At 33.2% G+C, this 25,922-nt stretch overlaps 1 protein-coding gene across 7 annotated transcripts in view; it reads left to right on the forward strand.

The window, feature by feature from the left end:
* The window catches only part of ATF7IP (activating transcription factor 7 interacting protein), a 136,954-nt gene that overhangs the window by 79,066 nt on the left and 31,966 nt on the right, over positions 1 to 25,922 (forward strand). For all 7 annotated transcript variants that reach the window (XM_056799177.1, XM_007503691.3, XM_056799178.1 and 4 more), the window contains 6 exons: positions 1,312 to 1,449; positions 10,683 to 10,748; positions 17,804 to 17,880; positions 18,303 to 18,391; positions 19,430 to 20,071; positions 23,477 to 23,541. In XM_056799177.1, the coding sequence (XP_056655155.1) occupies positions 1,312 to 1,449; positions 10,683 to 10,748; positions 17,804 to 17,880; positions 18,303 to 18,391; positions 19,430 to 20,071; positions 23,477 to 23,541 (1,077 nt within the window). The remainder of the gene's footprint in view (positions 1 to 1,311; positions 1,450 to 10,682; positions 10,749 to 17,803; positions 17,881 to 18,302; positions 18,392 to 19,429; positions 20,072 to 23,476; positions 23,542 to 25,922) is intronic.

The following is a 25,922-nucleotide window of genomic DNA, read 5'->3' on the forward strand; positions in this document are numbered from 1 at the left end:
AGAATCTGACATGACTGAATAATATCAAAAGCAAATCAAAAGAGCAAATTGCATTAAATATTTTCTTATTTACATTCCCTAGTTTCTTCATTGAGGGGAAAGGATGTTTTATCCTGTTCTCCAAAATCAACTAAATACATTTTACCAGGGATAATTTCTTTTCATATGGCCAAGTCAAAGAATGTTTTTCTTCTATATTGATAGAACTGAACTGAGTGTGTTTGATTATATTGATAGAACTGAACTGAGTGTGTTTGATTAAAGTGTGATAATCTACAGGAAAAAAATTGATCCATTTGATGGCTAGAGAATTAGGGGAGAGTAGGAAAATTATAGAAAAAGAACGTATTTAAAAATGTGTTAAGTACTTGATGTTAAATATAAGAAATGGAAATGTTGGTGAAAATTTTCATGCTTTTAGTGATTACTTGTGGCTTTTTTTTTTAAGAATCTACAGGTGGCAGATGAGTAATTTCATGCATCAAGTCTGTTGAATTCTTTTTAAGATAAATTAGTTGACTTTAATACTTACTAAGTCATTACTTTAATGGCCTGCAACTTCATATATACAGTGTGTGAATTGATAGAAGGGGGTAGAAGTAAGTTATGGAAATAGAATCAATAAGACTTGACAATTGATTTCTCCATAGAGAAGCTACCTTGTGTGTCAGAGGCCTTCTTATTAGGTCTTTTTACATTTTGTGAGTAACATTCTAGTACTTGATCTTTTTATCTCTTACCCTTTACTGCCCTATATAATAATGTCTGTAGTATACTCCTATTTCATATTATATGTTCCTGGATAATATTCCTTATACCACTTTTCTCCCCTGTGCCATTATTGAAAATACATATATAACTTTCATTTTGCATTGTTATTGCATTTGATATGATATTTCAATATTCTAAGATTCATAACGCCATAAATTCATCAGAACTTTGGTATTAAGAAAAAAAATAGGGGGCAGCTGGGTAGCTCAGTGGATGGAGAGCCAGTCCTAGAGACAGGAGGTCCTAGGTTCAAATCTGGCCTCAGCCACTTCCTAGCTGTGTGACCCTGGGCAAGTCACTTGACCCCCATTGCCTAGCCCTTACCACTCTTCTGCCTTGGAGCCAATGCACAGTATTGACTCCAAGACGGAAGGTAAGGGTTTAAAAAAAAAATAGTTTTGTTCTAGATACAATTTTTGTATATTTTAATCAATGGAATTAGTTGTCAGATTGTCAAACTTTAAGCAGTATAGATATGATACTGCTTAATAGCCTATACATGAATATCCTGAGTTGTTAACACTGTTTTACATACTTTAGGTTGTACAACGACTTTTAGAAGAAAAACTGAGTGCTCTGCAGTGTGCTGTGTTTGATAAGACCTTGGCAGACCTTAAAATGCGTGTGGAAAAGATTGAATGTAATAAAAGACATAAAACTGTTCTTACAGAATTGCAGGTATGTATGCAAACTTAAGTTTTCTACACAATATGATTTAAAAAACAAAAACTTTCCCTCATTATAATATGTATTTATAAAATTTTAGACCTGAAAGGAACCTACTATTTAAATAGTTCAATTCCTTCACATTATAAACATTGAAGATGATAGCTATATGGAGATAGGTAAATGGAAACAGTTGAATAAAGAATTGAAAGAAGGCCAGAAATTCAATTTTGAGAGGAGAAATTTGAAAGAACTTGAGCAGAACAGGAAGAACTTGAAGTAGAGAAGAATCATATTCAGGCTAAAATAGAAGAATCTGAGGAGAAGGAAAAGCAGAAGAAAATGAAGGCCACAAAGAGAATATGAATAAGGAGGGAAAGGACCTTGAACTAAAGAAGCAGAAGGAAGAGGTTGTTATTTGGCCAAATAATGTTTTAAGAGAAAAGAAAGGAATTTGGGCTGGCTGGCATGCTGTATAGAAGGTATTAATGGAGTAGAGAGAGCCAAATCTGAAATGATCCCCTCTAGCAATTTTCCTTACCCCACTGCAAGAGAAGTACTGTAATAAGCCTGAGAATCTCAACTCTGGATCATTATGATTTGCATAGAGGATGTAAATTTGTATTTCTTTCATGGTCAGGTGACACATATGTTCAGACAACAGGCTTTCCTAAAATAAGATTTGATGAAGTTCTGTTATTGCCTTTCCAACATTTAGGTTGTAGATGCTTGACCTTTTTTTGTGTCATGGATTTCTGGCAGGCTTACAGATTCTCCAGACTCCTCAGAATAATGTTTTTAATGCATAAAATAAAATACATAAAATATAAGATTGTAAAGAAAACTAATTTGAAAAAAGTTATCCAAAGATATATATTTTTTAAGTTCACAAACAGGAGGCAAGTAGGTATCTCAGTAGATTGAGAGCCAGGCCTAGAGATGGGACTGTGTGAGATAAAAATGAGCATGAATGCCCCATTCACTGAAATAAAACCTAGAATGGGAAAACTAAGAGTGAAGAGGCAGTAGTTTATTCTTTTCCTCATAAGGAAAAGCAGATGCCCCAATGGGAAATACAATGCCTGGCTGCAAAAACAGATATTTTATAGGTTCCTAATGCAAGATTCCCTTCCACTTTTTTTCTAGCCCCCTTATCTGGGGGCCAAGACTTACAAGTCTAATCAAGTGGATTCTACCCAGGTCAGGATATGGTGAAGCATAGTAAAAGTGTCATTTTAACATTCTTAAGAGATAAGGAAGCAACTGAGTTATTTATTGCCCTTGAATCAAGGTCTTCTGTCCACTTTTCCAGGCTTGTTCCAGAATCTCTTTTAGATAAAGTCAATAAAAGATAACAAATTAGCCCTTTAAGACATCCCCCCTCTCAACAGGGAGTGCCAATTGGGCACCTTTGTCCTGATAATATGGGGTGGGGGGTGCAAGCTGACTGCTTGTGTGAGAATAACACACTCAATTCTATCTGGCCTCAGACATTTCCTAGCTATGTGACCCTGGACATGTCCCTTAACCCCCATTTGCCTAGCCCTAGTCATTCTAAGATGTAAGGTAAGGTTAACCAAAAAAAAAAGTTCACAGACCTCAGGCTAAGAAGCCCAGGTTTGGGTTATAAAAGGAAAGGTAATTAGTGTTTGTTTTAAAATGAGAGAAAGGCTTCCCTGTTAACCAAAGGCAGATTTAGTTCTTGACTTGTATTGGGAATCTGGAGGATAAAAAAATATACATAGTGAGGGAACAGAAAAAGAGCCACGTGGAGGAAGGAAAGTACTTTGGAACTCTTCATGAAAAAAAGGAACTGTAAGGAGACCGGTAGCAGTTTCCTTTCTTCTTGAAAAGTGAATCTATAAATCCTATAGTAGCCATCAGGTGAAAGTTGGCACAAGTATCAGGAAGAAGAGAAGGGAATTGGTTGTGTTGAGTCCACCAAAGGGTGCTGTGACAGCTGTCTGTCAGCTGGGTAACTATCACTATAAGGAGAGAACTTGCAATACTTTTCAAAGAGAATGATTACTTATTCACTTCTGATGGTCTACGTTGTTGCAAAGAATGCTCCTGAGAACATAGCTAGCATTCCAAAGACTTCAGACTTAGGGCAAAAAATTGAATGAATACCTTAAGGGCTTAGGTAGTGTTTTCAGTACTGTTGCCAATTGAAGGAAAGATCCTAGCAAAGAGATACTTTTGGGAAATTAACAGCTAGTTAGGAAGATGACACCTGAAAATGAGATTTGGATTTTGGGATGACAGGTTTTAAAAAATGGATTATACCTAATGATACCTCCTAACAATGTACTTACCTTAGATATGTGAGTTTCTTTTTTTTGACTATGCTAATTTGTGAAAAGGATTATACTTTTTACCTTTTTATTTGAGAGGGAAGGAATTTGGAAGAGATAAAGAACCTAACAAAAGTATCACTCCCCTCCCCTCTAATAAAACAAAAGAAATAAAAGGAGGTCATTGGAATATCTAAAACTATGCTCAGGATAAAATTTGAGGAAATGTGGGAGGTGGGGCATGGACAAAGATGAGCTGGACAGCTTTGAAAGTAAATTGGAGAATTTATTATATTAAATTAATTTTATTATTTTATTATTATTATTTTACATAATAATAATAATAATTCCATTAAATTAATATTATATTAAATAAGTGGTATACAAATAGCATGGGAGTAAATCGTGGGGAGAAATGTAGGCTTGGAACAAGACAAGTCTTCTCCAGAAATTGAACGATATAAAAATATAATGGGATTCCTCAATAGGTTGGGGATTCTCTCTCCAGAAGCTTTGAAACAGGAGTTCTTAATTTTTGTGTGTGTCATGGACCCTTTTGGCAGTCTGATAGAAGCCTTTGGACCTCTTCTCAGGATAGAATGTTTTTAAATGCATCAAATAAAATGCTAGGATTACAAAAGAAACCAATTATATTGAAATAGAAAAAAATGTTTGATTCCTAGGTCCCAAGTACTTCAGCATAGCTGGATAATCATTTTATGTCTTTTGAGCAATGAATAGTTTTAGGAATAACATGTTGGATTAGATTGTCACCATATCTCTTCCAATTCTTTAATTTGGTGAGCTTGGTGTGCTTGAGAGGTTAAATGATTTGCTCCTAGTCACAGAGTTGGTTAGAATTAAAACTGGAACCCATGTTTTCCAACTCCCAGTTTATGGATCTTTGTATTCATATTACTGAAAAGTATAAATAAGACTGTTGTAAGTGAGATAATTCCAGGATTTCTAGTTTCTCTCTCCAGATAATTGTACTTTTATCATTTTAATTGTCTTGCAACAGTCTCCATAGTACAAATAATATTTAGTATTTTTGTGTCATGAACTTATAAGGTTTGGAGCTGGAAGATAATTTGGAGATCATTTTGTCCATCCTAACTTTTATGTCCCCCGTCTTGTATTTTAGGTGAAGATGCTCAGATGTAAAGTGATTTTTCCTCCCTCCTGAATCAAAGAAGCATCAGCTAGTAAATCCAATATTAAAACCCATGTATTCTGATTTCAGATGCAATCCCCTTGCTACTGCCCCATGTTGTCCATGAATTGTTATTGTTGTCATTCTTCTTACTCAAACAGGATTAAAATAACATCACTATGTAGGGTTCAGTAGTGTAGCCAACTTTGGCAGATCTGGTTCTAAAGACTACCACAGATCAGACACAAATAGCCTGTATTTCCTATGAATTAGTAACCTGCCCAAGGTTTTGTTGTATAGCTAGTAAGTGGTAGATAAATTATGTAAGCACACATTTTATGATCCCAAATCTAGTGCCTATTCTTCTAGGTATGCTATATACAGTCCATTGGCTAAGATTGAAATCTTTGATTTGATATGGTGGAAAAGAGCATTTCGCAGTAAATCCATCACCAAGTGTGTTTTCAATGAAACATAAATCTGTAAGAGGCTAAATTTATGAATACATGTTTTGGAGTTGCTAGGTGGCTCATGAATAGAAACACAGGGCCTTTGGAACCATGAAGGCTTGAGTTTAAATATGGCCTCGGACACTCACATGCTGTGTGACTGGCCATATCACTTGCCTTACTCTTTACCCTAATCCTTTGGAGAAGGAGAAAGTAAACCATTTCTATATCTTTGCTAATACGGGGATCATGAAGAGTCAGACATGACTGAACAACAATCATAGCAACAATGTTAATTATAAAGGAATTTTTTTGCTTTAAAGTGGAATTTTTAAAAAGTTTACTTTGAAAAAGGAGTACTTTAATGAGTTTTTAGAAGTAATTTTAATTTCCATATATCATAGAGGCAAAGTAATTTATAAAATGTATTCATCCATAGAAATTAAAATTCTAGTTCCACTAGAATTCATTCTTACCTTTCAATATGTGTATCTTTTGAAAATAATATTCCCATATTTGTATTTCCAGCGACTAGGTATCTTTAATTATAGAATTAGGTTTCCCCTTTTTTCCTGTATTTTTTGATTATAGAATGATACAGAGAAATTGAGCAAGTTATAACAATTTTCCATGTATTGTACTAAGTATTGATCATAGACAAGCAAACAAGATATTACTTCTATCCCTCATTAACAAATTAATTCTTTCCAGCTATAATTTTCCTTTGGCATTTTTGTTTAATGCTTGGAAGTAAATGAATAAATTAAAAAATATATATATATATATTTGCTTTTGAAAAAAAGGTTATCCAAGTAGATCCTGGAAAAATGTATAGATAGAGGGAAAGGAGTTTTAATTCATTAATTTTCTTACTACTGACTCCTACATGTACTTTGTATCAAAGTATGGAGGAAAAGAGATTTTACAGTAGATAAATTATCTGGGAATCAACTAATCTCAATTTGTCATTGAATAAATGAAAAGAGTGAGGTCCAAAGAGGTTGAATGACTTGTCTGACATCAAGCACTTGGTAATTATTCTTACAACCTGGGATTATACTCCCAGATCATTCCTTATTCTTTGGAATCTTTTGGTATGAAGAGATTAGTCACAAGAAGCCATCAAAATTGGCAGTAGTATAGTTAGCTACAGTGAGCACTGTTGTTTTGCTGTAATTAAAACTTTGGTTTGCTTTGTGATTGACTTCAGCTAATGTAAAAAAAAAAAGTTCAACAAGAACATCATTATCTTAATTTGTATTGAGAATATAATTACTAATGATACTATGGTATCAAATAGCAGATATATCAGATATAGATAGAATGAAGGTGCTTTGCTATTTTCTTCTATCTTCATTTAGAATGAAGAAAAAAGAAAGGGTCCTTATGCATAGTAAAAAGCAAAATGAATATTTGCATTGCTGTCCAAGGAGAATAGATAATGATGGTGGGTAATGATTCATCATTTGACCTTTGGAATTGTGGTTGGTCATTTTGTTGATGAGAGTTCTAAAGTCAGTTATTTATCTTAACAATGTTTTTTATAACTTGTTCTACTTGTGTGTTTACTTCACTTCAGATAGTCAACTTTATTTTAGTACCTGCTCTGTGTTAGGCATTGTGTTAAGTACTCGGGACACAAAAATGGAATCTACTCTGGAGAATTCATTCTAATGGAGACAGTGGGTAAACAACTGTACAAACAGGATGTATGTATAGCAAAAGTTCAGGGTAACCTCAGAGGGAGGGCATTAAGATTAAGGAGATCTAGGAAAGGTTTCCTGTAGAAAGTGAAATTTTAGCTGAACAAAAATTCCAAGGTTAAAAAAGGTTATTGATAATAGGAAGCAGAGGAAGGCAACTAGCATGATAAAGGACCTTGGAGTCTATGTCATATGAGAATTGATTGAAGTACCTGAGACTGTTTGGCTCAGAAAAGAGAAGCCTCAATGATGATAGGATAGTATCCTCAGTTATTTGAAGGATTGTAATGTGGAAGAGGGATTAGACTTTTTCTTTTTGGTTCCTGAAGACCGAACAAGAGCACTGAGTGGTAATTGTAGAAATGTGCCAATTTAAACTTGACATCGGGAAAACCTCTAACAATTAGAGTTGGCCAAAAATCAAATGGGCTGCTTTCAAAGATGTGGGTTTCCCCATTCAAAGTCTTCAGGCAGATGCTGGATTCTATTCAAGTATGTTATAGTATAGATCATTTGGAAGTATGGATTGCTCTAGATGGTTGTTTAAGTATTTCCATTTCTCGATTTTTGTGAGGTAGTAGCTGAAGTAATGGTGGAAGGTCAAACATTGGTTCTCAATTCAAGATGGAGCCACAGTATTTATACAGCAATATTTTCACAAAGTCTCTCAGAGTTTGAGTTGTTCTAGAGATAGTATTGCCTCAACAATTTGTAATTAATTTCATAAGTTATTTTTAGTTAAAAAGAGTTCTTTAAACTTTTGTTCAGCAACGGCTCTTGTTACAGTGGCTAGGAAGTCAATCTCAAAGAAGAAAGAGTATTGTTAACCTATATTTTCCTTTAGTAAGAAAATCATATTCCCTTAAGTTCCACTCTTCAGCCAGGCTTGTTATATATTCAGTGCTTCCAGTTATATATTACCCCCTCTACTATTACTTACTGAGATAATCTTAGATAAGTGGTGCTATTATTGAATAGTAGTCAATGATGTTCTCTTTTTTTGTTTCTTTGTAACGTAGAAAGTACTTATGCTATAGTGACCCTTGTAAGGTAGGTAGTACAGATGAGGAAACAGAATCATAATGATTAAGTGACTTGCCTATAGTTGCATGGCTGTTAAGTAGTGGACCTAAGCTTTGATTCCATATTTAACCTTCATTTCCTAAGATTATCTTGTCTTTAATTATTGAACTACTTAACAATAGGATATGGATTTTTTTCTTTCTACTAAACCTTAACCAAAAGGAACATTTATTTACCCAAATTATATATATTTGATAATTTTTAATGAACAAGGTGGGGAATAACTGCTCTAGGCAATGAACCTTTCCAACAGAAAATATAAAATACATAAAAATCACCAGAATGTGGCAGCATATTACTATATATACTTATATTTTAAGTAGCTTTGTCCCAAAGAAAATCATCGCTTGGGAAAGATGATAGATTTGGCATAGTAGATCTCAAGTCAATGGATTTTGATTCAGTGCTCTGCCAGAGTGCCAGATCTTCATTATTTTTTCCCATTTGTCAAATTTGTTTTCACAACCTCTTTTGAGTAACCAAATTTTAGCAATAAACTGTTTCTTAGATTGATAAAATATACCTCTAAAGTAAATAGATTTCTGAATTAATGAATGATGAACTTTCTAGAATTGACCAAATAAGGAATCAGTTTTGTTTCTTCAACAAATAGAGCTCAGAAAACAAATAAACAAACGAATAAATGAATAAATAAAGTCTATTAGGTGAGGGAGTGAGATCTATTATGGGGATATCTCAGTATACTCATAAGTGGATAATGAAATATGTACAGAGTAATTTTGAGGGGTCAATGGAAGAATGCTAACATTTGGAGACAGGAAGAACAGTGGGAGCAGGAAAGGGCTTGTGTAGCAAGTTTTGTCTTAACTATGAAGGTACTAGTAGAGGAAGAGAGGGAAAGTAAGCACTGTGGTGCAATGGAAAGAGTACTCAATTTATAGTTAGGGTGACCTGGTTTAAAATCCCAGCCCTACCACTTAACTCCACTGAAGTTGGGCAGATGACTTTTTCTTCTTGAGCCTTCTCTATAAAGTGATGAAACTAATCTTCATGGCCTTTAAGGTCCCTTCTTGCTCTAAGTTTGTGATTCTGAGTTTGACTCCCACCCTCAGATTTTTTTAGTTTTGTGGTCTATAGGCTGGAACCATATTGTTCAGGACTTTAAATGTCCATCAGGGAGCCCCTAAAGGTTTTCAAATAGGAGACTTAAGCCATTAGACTTATGCCTTAGGAAAGACTATTTTGACAGGTGTATTGAGTGTATAGACAGGTGAGGGGAAAGCCTAAATACAGAGACCAGTTAAGATGATGAGGATTCTGCAGCTAGTCTTTATATAGTGCTTTGAGGTTTACAAAACGGTTTACTTCTTATTTATTTTATCCTTTCAATAACCCTGGGAGGTAGGTATTATTACCCCAATTTTTCAGACAAGGAAACTGAGGCAAGCTGATTAAATGACTTGCCTAAAGTTACCCAACTAATTAACATAACATCTGAAGCAGGTTTGAAACTCACATCTTCTTGATTCCAAAACCAGCACTTCTGTCCACTGAGACAATTTTTGAATCAGGGCAGTTTCCGTGGGAGTGGAGTCAGAGGAAAGGATCTATGAGATGTAGAGTTAGAAAGGACTGTTCCTTTGCAACTTTAACATCCTCTGAAGGTTAAAAAATTGATAGAAATGTTTGACTATTTATTTCTGTTATTTCTACAGAGCTATTCCTATGTGAAAAATATTTCCTAAAACATAATAAAAATCATACTTGAATCCTATGTTAACTTTAGAATAATTTAGCTTCTATTGTCCACATTTAATTGAATTTCATCGCTTTTGTAGGAAAATTCATCAAATGAGCAGTAAGTCCATTTAATCTAATTCAGTTAAGCAATTGTTTTATATTAACAGATTCAGGTACTTGTTTCTTCTAATACATTGCAGCTTAGGATCTTCTCCACTAGGTTTAAAAAACACTTGATTTTTTTTTTTACCCAGAAAACCAGATGGTAGATTTGTAGAGACTTGTATTTGTTTATACTTTTAGTCTCCCTTTTGATATTTAACTTCAATAAAAACCCTCACTTCAGTGAATAATTTTACTTTGAAGGCAAAAGCAAAAAAACAAATTTGAGGAGTTGAATTTGAACCAAACATATGCAGCAAAGAGACTGCTAAACCAATGATTATTTGTATATTTCAAAGTTGGATGCCCTTTGAGTAAGTGATAGGATGAAGCAACTATGTGTAACTCTAATGTTATTTCCTCATAAAATTTGGTTCAACAATAATGTAACTTGAATTATTTTCTTGTGATATTTTTAAGTTGTTAGGTAGTTGAATGAAAAAAAAATAGTACTGTGATGATTTATCACATCACAACAAACCCACAGGAAATTAATATTTGAGAAAGCTAAGCTTCAAGAAAATGTTGACCATAGTTTCTTATGTACTTTTTTTTTCAACATATGCTTCCATTTGGAAGTTAACTCATGTATATATTTAAAATGTAAATTTCCCAAAGACTTCCCATGCTTCTTTATATACTATCTGTTACTGAATGTCATAATGCAAACTGTTTTCAGTTTTGTTATTGTTTTCTTTAGGCTAAAATAGCCAGGTTGACCAAACGCTTCGGAGCAGCCAAAGAGGACCTTAAGAAAAGACAAGAAGTAAGAATTAGTGTTTATCAATTAATTAATATTGGGAACTAAATGGTGATTTTTTTAAAGGAAATGGTGGGTTTAGTAGGAAATGTTTATTTTCTAAGGGTCTGAATCACTCCTAACATTCCTTTTATCCCCTTTCTGACAACAATCTCTTACAGAAATTTAAACTGTTTTTGTACTTTAGTCTTCTTTGCCCATTTTAGTAACCTTGGTGCCTACTTCATAGTTTCATAACAATAATTTTATCTCTGCTTAGTTTTTTCCTGTGGCAGTCAAATGCTCTCATCCATATTTAAATGAACCTGCTTTACATTTCATTCCACTATATTATTCGCTCTAATTTCATATTTTGTAGTCCTTCATTGAAATCACTTTTACTTTCCTTTGGATCTGCTGCAGTTTGCCTTACATTGTCTTTATTACACTGTAATTATGATCATATGAAGTTGCCAAAAGGCCTTGTAGCCAAATCTAGAATTGTCATGATCTTCTCTACTGCCTTTTACTTCATTGTCTTTTTCTTTTCCTTTAATTTTTGGTTTAAGAGATATATTTCATCACTGATTGGAGCAATTTTTCTTAAGATTTTTTAATAATTTGTCTAGGCTAAACCATCAATCCACTTTTCTATTTTTTTAAACCTATCCTGAATTGCTTTGAAGATTACTGCTTAATGAAATTATTTGAAGCCTGAAGGTGCTATTTATTCTTCTTTCTTTACAACTTAAAAAATTTTTTTCCCTTGAGATTCAAACTCTTTTGTACTTCTATATGAAATTTGTGATTATTTTCTCCAGCCATATAAAGTAATTCTTTGATGATTTGATATATACAAAAAAAATAAATATAAGCAAAAATATTATCAACTTAAAAAAAAAGACCAAGTTCTTGGAAACCAGGTTAAGAACTCTTGTTATATGATTAGTTACCATGTCTTCTGAATGATAAGTAATATTTTATAGCTTTCCTTCCTACTACTCCTTATCTCATTAATATCATCAGGACTTCTCTCAATTAATAGGCCATTCCTTTAATGACTCACTATTTTATTAGATATTTCAGTTACTATTAAGAAGTTTTTCCAGAGGATTACTTGACCCAAATAAATATGTATGGAAAATAGCCACTTCAGTAAGATACTACTATAAAGAAGGGCAACCCATGAGGGTTTGCTAAGTGTAATATTACTAAGTGTTTCCAATTGTTGTAAACCATTATTAACTATATATTAGCTACATAGCCTCCAGAAATACCTAGTTGGGCTTTTTGAAAAACAAAAGATTTTGACTTAAGATGCATTAAAATATTTTCCTACATTGGAAAGGATTCACAGAAGACTTATTTCATTGAAGCCTTTTCCTTCCCAGAATAGAAATAGGAAACCATGGAGCATAATTGATAGTGTAAAAATTCTAATTATTTTTATTAGGAAAACTCTAAAAAAAAGTGAAGCTTAGAACTGATTTACTTGACTCTTCTCTCCTCCCAGTTCAATGTTTACATTTTTTTGATGACCGTAGAAGGATGATAATAGCTTTCCTCTTAGACCTGCAGTGGAGAAATACAGTATTTTTTTTGTTGTCTTGGTACATATTCTGTGCCCTCCCCCCGCCCCCAAATTGTTTTTTCCTGACTGCAATGGTTAATCTATTGGTTTTAGTGTTTGAATTTGTAGTTTAGGTTTGAGTAAGTAGAGTCCTTGCTCTTTTTCTATTGTTCATTTTTTTTAAATATAGTTTTAAAAATATTTTTCCATGGTTACATGATTCATGTTCTCTCCCCCTTCCTGGTGCTGACAAGCAATTCTACTGGGTTATTATCATTCAAAATCTATTTCCATATTGTTCACCTTTGTAATAATCTTTTTAACCAAAAACCCCAAGTACTATATACCTGTATTAACAAGCAATAAATCATGTTTTCTTCTGGATTTCTACTCCCACAATTCTTTTGCTTGATATGGGTAGCATTCATTCTCATAAGTACCTCAGGATTGTCCTGGATCATTGAATTGCTGTTACTAGCAAAGTCTTATCAAATTTGATGGTTCCACAATATTGCTGTTACTATGTACAATGTTCTCCTGGTTCTGCTTATTTCACTCTGCATCAATTCATGTAGATTTTTCTAGTTCTTAAAAGAAATCAAGCAGTTCATCATTCCTTACAACACAATAATATTTAATCATCATATACCACAATTTGTTCAGCCATTCCCCAATCAAGGGACAACCCCATATTTTCCAATTTTTTTGCCATCACAAAAAATGTAGCTATAAATGTTTGTTGTACTGTTCATTTTTGAGGCCTGTGGTAAATTTGTAAGTTTTGGGGACATTTTCTATGTTGGTGACAGCACTGTCATTTGATGTGTGTGTGTGTGTGTGTGTGTGTGTGTGTGTGTGTGTGTGTGTGTGTGTGTGTGTGTGTATTCTCTCCATGTATTTTTCCATATATGTATTTAAATTTGTGTCATTTCAATTAAGGATTTTGGTTCTTCATTTAAATTCAGAAACCTTATTAATCAAATGGAATAATAGTTGTAAAGCACTTGTCATAGTCCTTGTACATAATAAGTGTTTACTAAATGCTAGTTCCTGTCCTCTTTTATTAAGTTCCAACTATGGTAGTATGGTGGATAGTGAGTGCTCTCCTCCTAGACTCAGGAAGACTTAAATTTAGATCTAACCTTAAACAATTAAATTGTATGATCCGTAGCAAGTAACTTTGCCTCCATTTCCTCAACTAGAAAATGAGGATAATAACAGTATATTACCATCCCTTCCTACTCCTAGCTCTAGGGAACATGCAAAGTATCATTTGCAGCCCCTTCGTCTCATAGTAGGAGGATATGATACACAAATAATTATAATTTTCAAAAACTACAGGAAGTGTTCATGAAACTTGTAGAATTTGACCTATAAGGGAAATAAAATTTTTTGGTACTAAAATTTACATCAATTTTCTCTTTTATTTGGTTCTCAGAAAGGGCGAATGCTTAATTACTCTGAACAGAGGTTTTTCATTTGTTTGAAAGTTTGCATTTTTCAGTCACCTGTCACTACTTGTTTACATGTTCTAGTGCCAGGTGCATTGCTATATATTTTGTAGGTGTTTGTAATTAGTCAATACCTCCTACATACCATATATACTGTATGGGGCTCTGGGTAGACAGAGTGAAATAAATAATTAACTCCTCTCAAGGAGTTTACATTGGAATGGGTAAGATAACATTGTGTATATATGTGTATTGTTTTGCATATACTTCCCTCATGTATGTGTATTATGGTATAGGGGCATTCTTTGTGATTTACTTTTTAATCTCTCCTTTTTTCTATATTCTCTTTTCCTTTCCTGGAAGTATAAACTTGTTTATTGTTGAATGATTTCTCTTCACATGTATGACTTTTATATAGTATTCGAGTTCACTTCCTTTTTTCGTTAGTCTTTCTACGCAAACTCATTAGTATGGTCTTGGTGACTTTGTACCTTTTATTATAATAATTCTCCTCTAAAACATGTACTTTCCAAATCTCCTAAAATCCAATGCCCAAATTTCCTTCTATTTGTTCATTAAAAAGTCATTTGAGTACCTAATTCCTATATGTGAAATGTGCTGGAGAATGGAAGAAAAGAATAGATTTATAGAAGAATGGAAAATAAGATAATCTCTCTCCTCACAGATCTTAATATCTAGTTGTAAAGACATGGCAAATAGATAAAAGCATGTTATACTGAAAACTATATAAGGGCTTACTACTTAAATGATCTTAAGTATTTGTGATTATTTTGCATGTGGGTATGTGTTTTTAATCTTTACCTTTTAATGCAGAAGAGCAGTAAGGGCTAGGGAATTGTTAAGTGACTTGCCCATCTAGCAAGTAACTGAAGACAGATTTGAAACCAGGACCTCCCATCTCCATACTTGGCTTTCTATCTCCTGAGCCATCTATGTATCTCATGTATAATCTTTTTTCTTTTATGCTGCCTCTTGACTCATTAGAAGATTATATTCTTGAAATTATTTAGCATTAAAAGAGGCAGGAGGAAGCATCATAATTATATATTTAATATGATATGGTTAACTTTTTCTAATTTTATTAGACTTTGGGGCAGAGTCAAGATGGCAGAGTACAGAAGCATTTGGTCCAGTTTGCCCATACTTCCCAACAACTTTAAAACAATACCCCATATCAAATTCTGTTATTGGCAGAACCAACAAAAGGTCAAAATGAGACATTCATCCAGCCCAAGACAACTTGGATGGCAGAAAGAAAAGGAGTGGAGGCTAGCCTGGAGCTTGTGTGATCTTTTATAGCCAAAACCCCAGTCGGATCCCCATCAAACCATGTGATCAATAATATGTTTTTCTTCTGCATTTCTACTCCCACAGTTATTTCTCTGGATGTGAATAGCATTCTTTCTTATAAGTTCCTCTGAATTGTCTTGAGTCATTGCATTGTTACTAGTAGCAAAATCTATTACATTTGATTATCCCACAGTGTTTCAATTTCTGTGTAGAATGTTCTCCTGGTTCTGCTTATTTCGCGCTGCAGCAGTTCCTGGGGGGGGGTTTCTAGTTCATATAGAAATCCTCCAGTTCATCATTCCTTACAGCATAATAATATTCCATCATGATCATATACCACAATTTGTTCAGCCATTCCCCAGTCAGGGGGACATCCCCTCATTTTCTAATTTTTTCCACTACAAAGAGCACAACTATAAATATTTTTGTACAAGTGTTTTCCCTCATTATCTCTTTGGTATACAAATCCAGCAGTGGTTTAGCTGAATCAAAGGGCAGACATTGTTTTAATTTATTTGCTGTCATATTGGTCAATCTGCTAGGTGTGAGGTGGTACCTCAGAGTTGTTTTGATTTGCATTTCTCAAGTCAGGAGAGATTTAGAACACTTCTTCATGTGCTTATTGATAGTTTTGATTTCTTCATCTGAAAACTGCCTGTTCATATCCCTTAATCATTTGTCAATTGGAGAATGGCTTGATTTTTGTAAATTTGACATAGTTCCTTATATATTTGTGAAATTAAACCTTTGTCAGAGTTTTGTTATAAAAATTTTTCCCCAGTTTGTTGCTTTCCTTCTAATTCTGGTTGTATTGTTTTTGTTTGTACAAAACCTTTTTAATTTCATATATTCAAAATCATTCATTTTGCATTTTGTAATGTTCTCTATTTCTTGCTTTGTTAAATTCCTTCCTTTCTTACAGATATGACTGGTATACTATTCTATGTTGTCCTAATTTATTTATGATTTCATTCTAGATTAAGTCATTTACCCATTTTGAATTTATCTTAATATAGGTTGTGAGATGTTGATCTAAATCTAATTTTTCCCATACCATTTTCCAATTTTCCCAGCATTTTTTGTCAAATTCTGAGTTCTTGTCCCAGAAGCTAGGATCTTTTGGTTTGTTGAACATTAGCTTGCTGGGGTCATTTACCCCAACATCTAATTCATAGATCTACCCTTCTGTCTCTTAGCCAATACCATATTGCTTTGATGACCACTGCTTTATAGTACAGTTTACATTTTTTTAAGTTCTGGAAATCTACCTTTCTATTTTTCACAAGAATGATGAAAATAGTACTTAATATCATTAAAGTTTGCTATTTCTTTCCCAGAATTTCTTAGTCCCTAGCACAATTCTTTAGATTGTTTCTGTATCCTGAAGCAAAAGGAATAGGTTAGTGGTTGTCTGGTTTGTCAGATATTGCCCTGAGACATACCATTTCTTGAATAAGTAGCCTAGGAAGACAGATTTTAAAGTTAAACATCTCAATAATAATGAAGTCTGACAACCAGTATTATTTGTTCTTTCTCTTCATATTACTAGTTGATTTTCTCCTTTTGTCATTTGTTTTTCCATAACATCATGTCCTTGAATGTAAGAAGCTCTTTTCTCCTTAGGTTCTCCTTCTTTGGGAAGAGGCATCTGCCCATTTTATAGCTCTTAAATAGATGTGAAGCAAATAAGATTTAGTCAGAGCAGATAGCATGCTGGTCCTGAAGTCTGAAAGACTCATCTTCCTGAAATAAAATCTGACCTCAGACATTTATTAGCTGTATGACCCTAGGGCAAAGAGTTCTAGAAGGACATGGAAAACCACTTCATTAACTTTGTCAAGAAATCCCCAAACGTGGTCACAATGAATCAAACACAACTGAAACAACTCTATAATACCAAGATTTAATCAAATCTCAAATGTCCTTTTTCCATTCTGACATAATCAGAATCAGTACCCTCAGACATGCATCCTAGTAGCATTAGATGTCCTTTTTTCAAGCTTATCATTTATTTTTGTAGTTCCCTTTATAACATATAATTTTTATTTAATATTAGAACTAAAAGATGCCTTATCTTGGATTAGATAGATCTTTGATTCCTATCAAAACCTTTATTTAAATTGAACCTGGTCTTAGGAGAGCATCTTTTGTATAAATCTTGTTTCTAGCACAGCTAGGTGGCTCAGTGGATTGAAAGCTAGGCCTGCAGACAGGAGGTCCAGGGTTCAAATTTGGCCTCAGGCCTTTTGTGACCCTGGGGAAATCACTTCACCCACATTGCCCAGGAACTCACTGCTTTCCTACTTTGGAACCAAAACACAGTGTTGATTCTAAGATGGAAGGAGGAAGGGTTTGAAAAGAACAAAATCTAGTTTCCATTCATATATGTTCTCTTCTTTCTCATATCTTACACACAGTTGATTATACTTCAGATTTCTTCTATTTGATCGTATCACTTTGCTGATTTAGCATCTTCCAATTGTTTCATAGTTTTTTATTTCAGTTGTTTAATTTCACAATTCTCCGTCGTCAAAACTATATCATAGGTATTCAGTTTCTTTTTTTTAAAAAAGTCATTAAGACTTTATTTGGGGAATTTTTATAGAACTGCAGAATGATTAGAAACATGCTAGATTTTTAAATAATTAGTACATAAAGGGACATGTTAACATCATATCTAATGTTCTTGTTTATTATATTTGAGGCATGAGACATAAATATCTTTAATGAGTGAATATTTTTCATTTCAGAATCCACCAAATCCACCTGTGTCACCAGGGAAGTCAACTGCAAATGAAGTTGTCAGCATTAACAATCTAACTTATAGGTGAGAACTAAATGCATTATGCATACATTCAGATTTGTAGAGAAGGCAATTTGGATAGAAAAATGAAATTTAATCATGGATTGTATAAGCTGAATTTATTTTCTATTCTGCTAAAATCCAATGTTTGAATTCAAAAGGATTTTCTCTTTAAAATGGTTACAAAAATTTGTGGTAAAGAAGTATTAATTAGCTTACAAATAATTGGGGAAAATTTTTAGATGGTTTATAATTTTAAAAATCTTTGTCTTTACATTGAAATTCATCAGTGGATAAGAGTACAATCATTCTCCCACTTTGTTGGCCACAGTGTTTGGAATTAGTTACTGTAGCTTCTAGATGACTTTCCCCTTGTTATTTATTGTTGTTTCTTACTGTTCTAAGTGTATCTCTTGGGAATGTTCACATTAGCATTTATTCTATAGAAATGCTGGCACAGTGAGACAAATGTTGGAGTCTAAGAGAAATATAGGCGAGAACACACCATCACCTTTTCAAGCCCCTGTCAATGCAGGTAATGCATTTTAATGAGTTGTAAGAGTTTTATTTTTGCTTTGTTCTTTTTAAGAATTTGGAAGTAGTAATGAAACTGAAAAAAGAAAGATGAACACATTTGTCTATACTAAAGCACTAAGTACAATTCTACTATTAACATCTCAATTATAGGGCAGTCATCCTAAAAATTTAGATGAGTACATTTCAGATTATGTATCATTTTGACTCAGTTTATGCTGTAGATAAATGTCGTAATGTCGTACTCATGTGCTAATCACCTTGGTATCAAACATTTCTAGCATTTGAATAGAAGATATAATTATTAAGGTGAAAGAAACTAGAATCCAATTAATAGACTCTTGATTCTTATGCTTTGCTTTGAGTTTTGGTCTCATTTTCATCTCTACATCCATTGTTCACTTTATCTGACACGTTCATGTTTATTCTTTTTGGTTTGTTATTCTCGTTGGGATTGGACTGATCAGGCTATATGCATTCATTAACTACATCTTCTAGCCAGCTTACTAAAAGCTTCTTTCAAGGACCATGACAAAGTGTAATAAAATATTTTCTAACAATAAGATTTCTGATATTCAACTAGTTTTTCCCATTATGTTATCATATTGGTTAATGGTGGTAATCACGTTTGAAATGAATTCATTTTAGTAGCTTTTAAATTATATCTGAGATTTACATATTTCTTTTTTAATAAATATCTACAAATCATTGTTAGTTTGCTCTTTGTTTATTTTTACTAGTAGATTGCTCATAAATTAATTAGGTTTTGGCACTGTCTACTGGAATAGGCTTCTAATTGAAATAACATTTCTTTGCATATTTAATTATTTTCAAGCTTTCTTTGTACTGATAAATGCACTATATAGTTTTCTTCAAAAATTATTCTAAACACTATTTGTTTTAAGGCTAGATATGGTTTATAAAAGTTTTTATGCTATTTACAAATTAATATTTGGAGGTTTATGGTATTTTAACCCAATTGATAATTAAAATGGAAGTGGCTCACTGAAATTCAAAATAATCTTTTCTCTATTTGTAGTATCTTCAGCCAGCATTGCCACCCCACAGACAGCGGTCAGTGGTCAACCTAAATCTCAAACTCCAGTAACTTCTGGTTCCTTGACGGCATCAGTTCTTCCTGCACCAACTACAGCTCCAGTAGTTGCTTCTACCCAGGTGTCTAGTGGAAATTCACAACCCACAATATCTCTACAGTCTTTGCCAGTGATCTTACATGTACCTGTTGCAGTATCCTCCCAGCCTCAGCTCCTACAGGGCCATACAGGAACTTTGGTCACTAATCAACAGTCTGGCAATGTTGAATTTATTTCTGTGCAAAGTCAGTCTACTGTTAGTGGTCTTACCAAAAATCCAGCACCCTTGCCATCAACAAACTCCACTAAACCAAATAACAGCCCATCTGTACCCAGTCCTAGTATTCAGAGGAACTCTCCAGCCAGTGCTGCACCATTAGGAACAACACTTGCAGTACAGGCCATTTCAGCAGCACATCCTATTGCACAAGCCACAAGGACTTCTTTACCTGCAGTAGGTACTTCAGGACTATATAATCCTGCCAACAATCGAAGTTCCATACAGATGAAAATTCCACTTGCTGCATTTGGTACTACAGCTGCTGCTCCTGCTGAGCCTAGCAGTACCACAGTTCCATCTAGAGTTGGTAAGTTATCATGAATTTTAGTTTTAGTGATGGCAGTGAGGTAAATAGATTTTGGAAAATAAAACTTTTATGTTGGTGGCTTTTCTAGAGATTTTAGCCACTTGCATAAAGAAACAGGGTAAATAGAATTTCTTTAGAGTTAGTTAATCCTTCACATCTATAAATGGGGTGGGATGGAAAAAATGACCTGTTGATTTTATTGGGGGTAAGAAAAGGGTAAAAATTGTATGGTACAAATTTTTAAAAATTATAAAATACCTCCTAGACAAGTGTCTTATATAGAGGAAATACTTCTCTTAGGAAGAAGAGTAACATCAACTCCCTTTGAGTTTTCAGATTCCATAATGTTATCTCTTAAGAAGGTAGCTATTCTAAAACCTTAATTGGTTAGTGTTTATAGCACACTTGAGGTTGGGAGTTAGGGAGAACATAAAGAAATGAGCTGATATTACCAAATTTGTAATGCAAAACCATAATGTTTAGAGTGTGTATTTAGATATTAAAAATTAATTATTGAATGCTCACAATATAATCAATTTCTGTCTGAAATCTTAAAAAAAATTAAAAATCTACCTGTGTGTGTGTGTGTGTGTGTGTGTGTGTGTGTGTGTATATATATATATATTTATATATATATAATATTTTTTTTTAATTAAAATCCTTACCTTCTGTCTTATTGACTCCAAGGCAGAAGAGAGGTAAGGGCTAGACAGTGGGGGTCAAGTGACTTGCCCAGGGTCACACAGCTGGGAAATGTCTGAGGCCAGATTTGTAGGACCTCCCATCTCTAGGCCTGGCTCTCAATTCACTGAGCTACTCAGCTCCCCCCCCACCCCCAATATTTCTTGAGAACAAGAAACCACATCTTCTTTGCTTTAATTTTCTTATTTAAATGGTTTTCCTAAACTCCTTCTACTAAACTATTTTTCAAAAAGACAAAGGCATCAAGTGGCAATTTCCTGAGTTGTTAAATTTCCCGAGTTGTTAAATTTCCCAGGTACCACTTGGGAAATAATATTCAGCAAACAAATTCTAAAGTAAACTATAATTTATGAGAATGTTAAAATACGAAACGTATTTTCAATCAACCTTTTGTAACAATAGTATGTATATGATGATTATACATATGCAAATGTGACCTGACTTATTCAGTAGCCTACTCCATCACACCATTAATAACCATTATAGTGAATACACAAGCTAGGCCAGAGCTTAGTGACAATTCAAGGTCCAAATACTAGCTTCATCATAGTTTACTAAAGTCTTTTGACTAAGACTTATTAGCTCAGTCAGTGCACAAAGATAGTCAGACCCCAATATGTTGCCGCCCTATGTGTTTATATGATAATTTTTTATAAAGATTAAAAATCATATCTTTATGTTTATAAGAAAAGACATTGCTGAACTTAATCTTTCATTTTCAACTCAAAATATGCTAAATTCATGTTTTTTAAAATATGTGAAGACGAGTGGGAATTCCCATATAAATAAGGGTCCAAAAGTTTTGCTTTCTTGATGAAACATCCCTATGTTGTGAACTTTTACAATATTATAGAGTACAAATTTAAATATACAATAATTATTCTATATAAATAGTAATTATAGTCTGTACTTCAGTATGTCTTTAATCTTGACAATAGTTGGTATATGTTTATAACTTTTTTTATGTGTATACACATAAAAGGTATATTATTCCAAACATTCTTTTCTTTTTTTTTTTAAAGCCCTTACTTTCCATCTATAGAATCAATACCGTGTATTGGTTCCAATACAGAAGAGCGGTAAGGATTAGGCAATAGGGGTTAAGTGACTTGCTGGACTTGCTCAGGGTCACACAGCTAAGACATGTCTGAGACCAGATTTGAACCCAAGACCTCCTGTCTCTAGACCTGGCTTTCAATCCACTGAGCCACCCAGCAGCTCCTTATTCCAAACATTCTTAAAAGATATTTCTGAATCATCAAAGAAGGATTAGATTGTGTCCATTTGATTTTCTTTTCAATGAATTTTACTGTATTTAATGTCTTTGCAATTAGTGGTCCATGTATGGTGTACTTTTTAACATTATTAAACAGAACACTTTGACTCACCAATTGTATAATCTTTCAGCCCTCTAGTTTGATTTCTTGGCATTGTTCTTAGTGCCAGGTCATCAGGGTGGACCTTGAAGAAGGATTGGTTGTGATATAGGCATCCATCAATCATTTATTGTTACAAATGAAATGTATTTTAGAATTCAGAACTATAGATTCTCATAATTTTGTGATGTAGATAGACATTATTACCCTCATTTTACAATTAAGGAAACTATTAACTCAGAAATTTGTGATTTGAGCTCAGCTATTTCCTACTAGTACAGTAATCCTTCTGCCATAAATCACACCAGAGAGCTCAGAGGGAGGCCTCTTAAATACCTATATTCATCTGAGATTGTTGAATTTTTATCTTTGAGAAATGCTGTAAGCAAGTACTTATAGAATGTATTCTTTAATTGGACTAATTCATTCTAAATTTAGAAACATTTTGGAAATCTTTTTTAAAATAGGAAAATTGTGTATTCTCTTTTCTGGCCTCTTTTTCCTTTTCCAAAAAAAATGAATGTGAGATAAACAAAGAGAAGGGTGCAGATAAAGTTGGCTGTCGTATTCAGTATTTGTAGTTTCTAATGTTACTAGGCCAGCATGTTTAATCATTGCTATTTTAAAGAAAACATGAGAATATATTACCCTCTTGTTATAAAGAAAAGTTTACATTATTTTTAGGGGTAATTGTTTCATTAATAGGGTGTGGGTAGGGTTGGCCACTCTTACTCTTCTCTAGGTAATTTCAAAATTGCTTAAGGGCTTTTTTTGGAGATGGGACAGAGTGGTGAATTTGTGATTTCACTGACTTAGGATACTCCTATTGGGGAAACCATTACCGAAAGATCTATAACTATTCAGTGAGTACTGAGAGTTACCTGGCACACTTGAGGGGTTGTAACCTAATGAGTGTCACATAATCAGTATGTGTGACCAAGGTGGAACTTGAATTTAGGGATTATTTCAGCTACTTTCAGGAAATTAAGAAATTGTGCATTTAGTTTTTTCATTATACAGTAATTAGCATTAAAGAATCAAAATCACGACTTTGAAATATTGAGAAATACAATACAGGTACAAGTTTTGTGAGACACTAAAAATTTCACAACACAAAAAGATTTTTTTGATTAGCAATTTGTTATTATTTAAATTGACTTGATTTTTTTCAATTTAACTTGGGGGGGGGATATTTAATGCTTTTTTTTCCCTCAAGAGAAATTCTTTATTGTGTAAAGTATTTTAACTATATTTATTTATTTTTGAATATTTTTACATTTGTTGTATGCAACTCTAGTTGAAAGGAAAATTATTTTTGATTCCTCAGAGAACCAGACCAGCAAAACCACAGATACTTCTGTGAATAAGAGAGCAGCTGAGACTACCCCACAGGTAGGATTATTCTTCATCATGAAATCTTAGTTAAAATCTATCGAAGTCTCCAGTTACCCTGACATGACCTTTTTTTAACCAACTGAGTTTCACTACTGTTCATTCAGGTGCTAGCTTTTATTTCTTAAATGGTTGACAAGAAATGTAATATATATTTCTATGCTGGCACTTTTAACTAAGGTTTTCATTATACTTCTTTTAATGCAGTATTTAATCTCTGCTTGGATTATACACACATTCACAGAGCAGTTTAAGAATTCTGTCTTGATAAAGGGGGGGAAATCCATGGTTTTTGTCTCCCATAAATAAATCTTTTCTTGATAGATTGTTTATGGCTTTAAATCATTAATTATTCTTAATTGGGTCATATCAGCTGCAACTTGTAATCTGTTTTACACATACACACCATCTACTTTCCCATCATATGTCTTATCCATACTGAAAAACATTTATAATTAAAAATACCAAAATTTAGTAGTATGCTAAGAAGATTGACTGGCAAATAGATTGGAAAATTTAGGATAGAGAGCTCTTGTATAATGACATTAAATCTTTATGTTCATTTTAGGGATAAATTTGGGCATACTTTCTTCTGTTTTACAAGGTTTTTTTTTTTTTAAATTCACAGAATGCCATCATCTGTATTGCTTTCTAAGAAAGCCAGATAACCAAAGTAGCATTACATGTCTATGTACACGCATGTATGTATATGTATCAATGTATACACACACATACATATATTCCCTTACCTGGGAGATCTTTGGCTATAACATTCCTGGGAGTTTTCATTGTTAATTGATAGATTCTTTCAATTATGCTGCTAACTGATTCTAAGAGATAAAGACAGTTGTATGATTTCTTGAGGATATGTCATCTCTTTTTTTGTTCTTCACTTTCAGATAGTCTAATGATTCTTCCGTTACTTCTCAATTTGTTTTCTAGATTGATTTTGTTTTTCTATGAAATAATTTACCCTTTTCTTTATTTTTTTCAGTCTTTTAACTTTCTTTGATAATATCTTAATGTCTCTTGGAGTCGTGAAGGCTGTTATTCTAACTTTCAAGGAAGTTTTTATCTTTATTAAAAGCATAGAGAAACCAAGAATTAAAATTAAATACCTAAAGCATGGCATATAATAACAAAGACCATCATTCATAACCAATCTAGAAAAACTAAAGTATGATTATCATTTTTTAAAACTTCCAAATTATAAAGCTATATACATAATAAAATCACATCTCCAAATTAATATTTCTGCTTGTTTATCTGTAAATATTATGAACCCTTGGGTCCATAAATAATAGTCAAATCTTCTAGACCAAACTTTACTTTTAAGGATAAAGATACTTTTAAAGGGTGGTCATGAAACTAATTTAGCTTCAGAGAGGTTTAATAACTTATTTTGTTGTTGATGATAGTTGATGACAGAATCATAAGTGGAACCAAGGTTCTTTCTGTTTTGAGTACATGTATTTAATATATTCTCTCTCTCAAAACCTTAAGAATTATCACTTTTTAAAAAAAAAGGAGTTCAGGGTTATTTTGGGGATTTCACATTCTCTCCCAGAGGAAACCTTCTAAACGGCTAAAGTAGTCTTCATTCTACTGGTCAGATTGCCTACTTGGCCAAATTGCCTACTTATCTCTCATCACCAACCCTCCCTTAGAGATTTTCCAAGTAATAATATCTTATTATGCCTCTACCAATTTGGGAGCTATGGTAATTGAGGGCTATGTGAAAGATAGCCTTAGGAAACAAATTCATTCTCATATACAGCAACTAATTACAAATTGTAGTTATTTTATTCTCTAAAATATATCAGAGCACCTTCATTTGGGATATATCTTAGCAACCATTGTAGTTATTAAGCAGTAAAGCTTATTTTTCATGAATTGAGACTGACCTTTTCCTTAAAATCATTGAAAGTAAGTATATACCTTACTGATTTAAATAAATAGATGTCATAAGAAACTTTAGTGACAAATAACTGTTTTACATAAAGCCAACTTGATACATTTTGTCGTTCACCTTTCTTTCACTACATTCAGCACTTCACTTAACCACAAGCTGAGCTATGTAATGGTTCTCTACATAACCATTTTTCAATGCTATGATCTAATTTTTCTAAAAAATTATAAAAATATTTAGGAGTTTCATTTCCTATTTCTTAGATTCTTGAGAATGGTTTGGCATTTTATCAAAATTTTTGAAATTAATACTTACACATGTAGTGGTTGAAAGATAAAATGACTGAGGAAACAAGGTTTAAGCTTCTGAAAATATCAGTTTATTAAATAGTGGATGTCAGTTGCCCAACCCAAATTGGAAACAGTTGGTTTCTTCATGTCACTGGACCCTCAGTACAGGAGGCGGCTGGTTT

The sequence above is a fragment of the Monodelphis domestica genome, chromosome 5 (assembly GCF_027887165.1).
Source record: "Monodelphis domestica isolate mMonDom1 chromosome 5, mMonDom1.pri, whole genome shotgun sequence".
In the NCBI taxonomy this organism is placed as follows: domain Eukaryota; kingdom Metazoa; phylum Chordata; class Mammalia; order Didelphimorphia; family Didelphidae; genus Monodelphis; species Monodelphis domestica.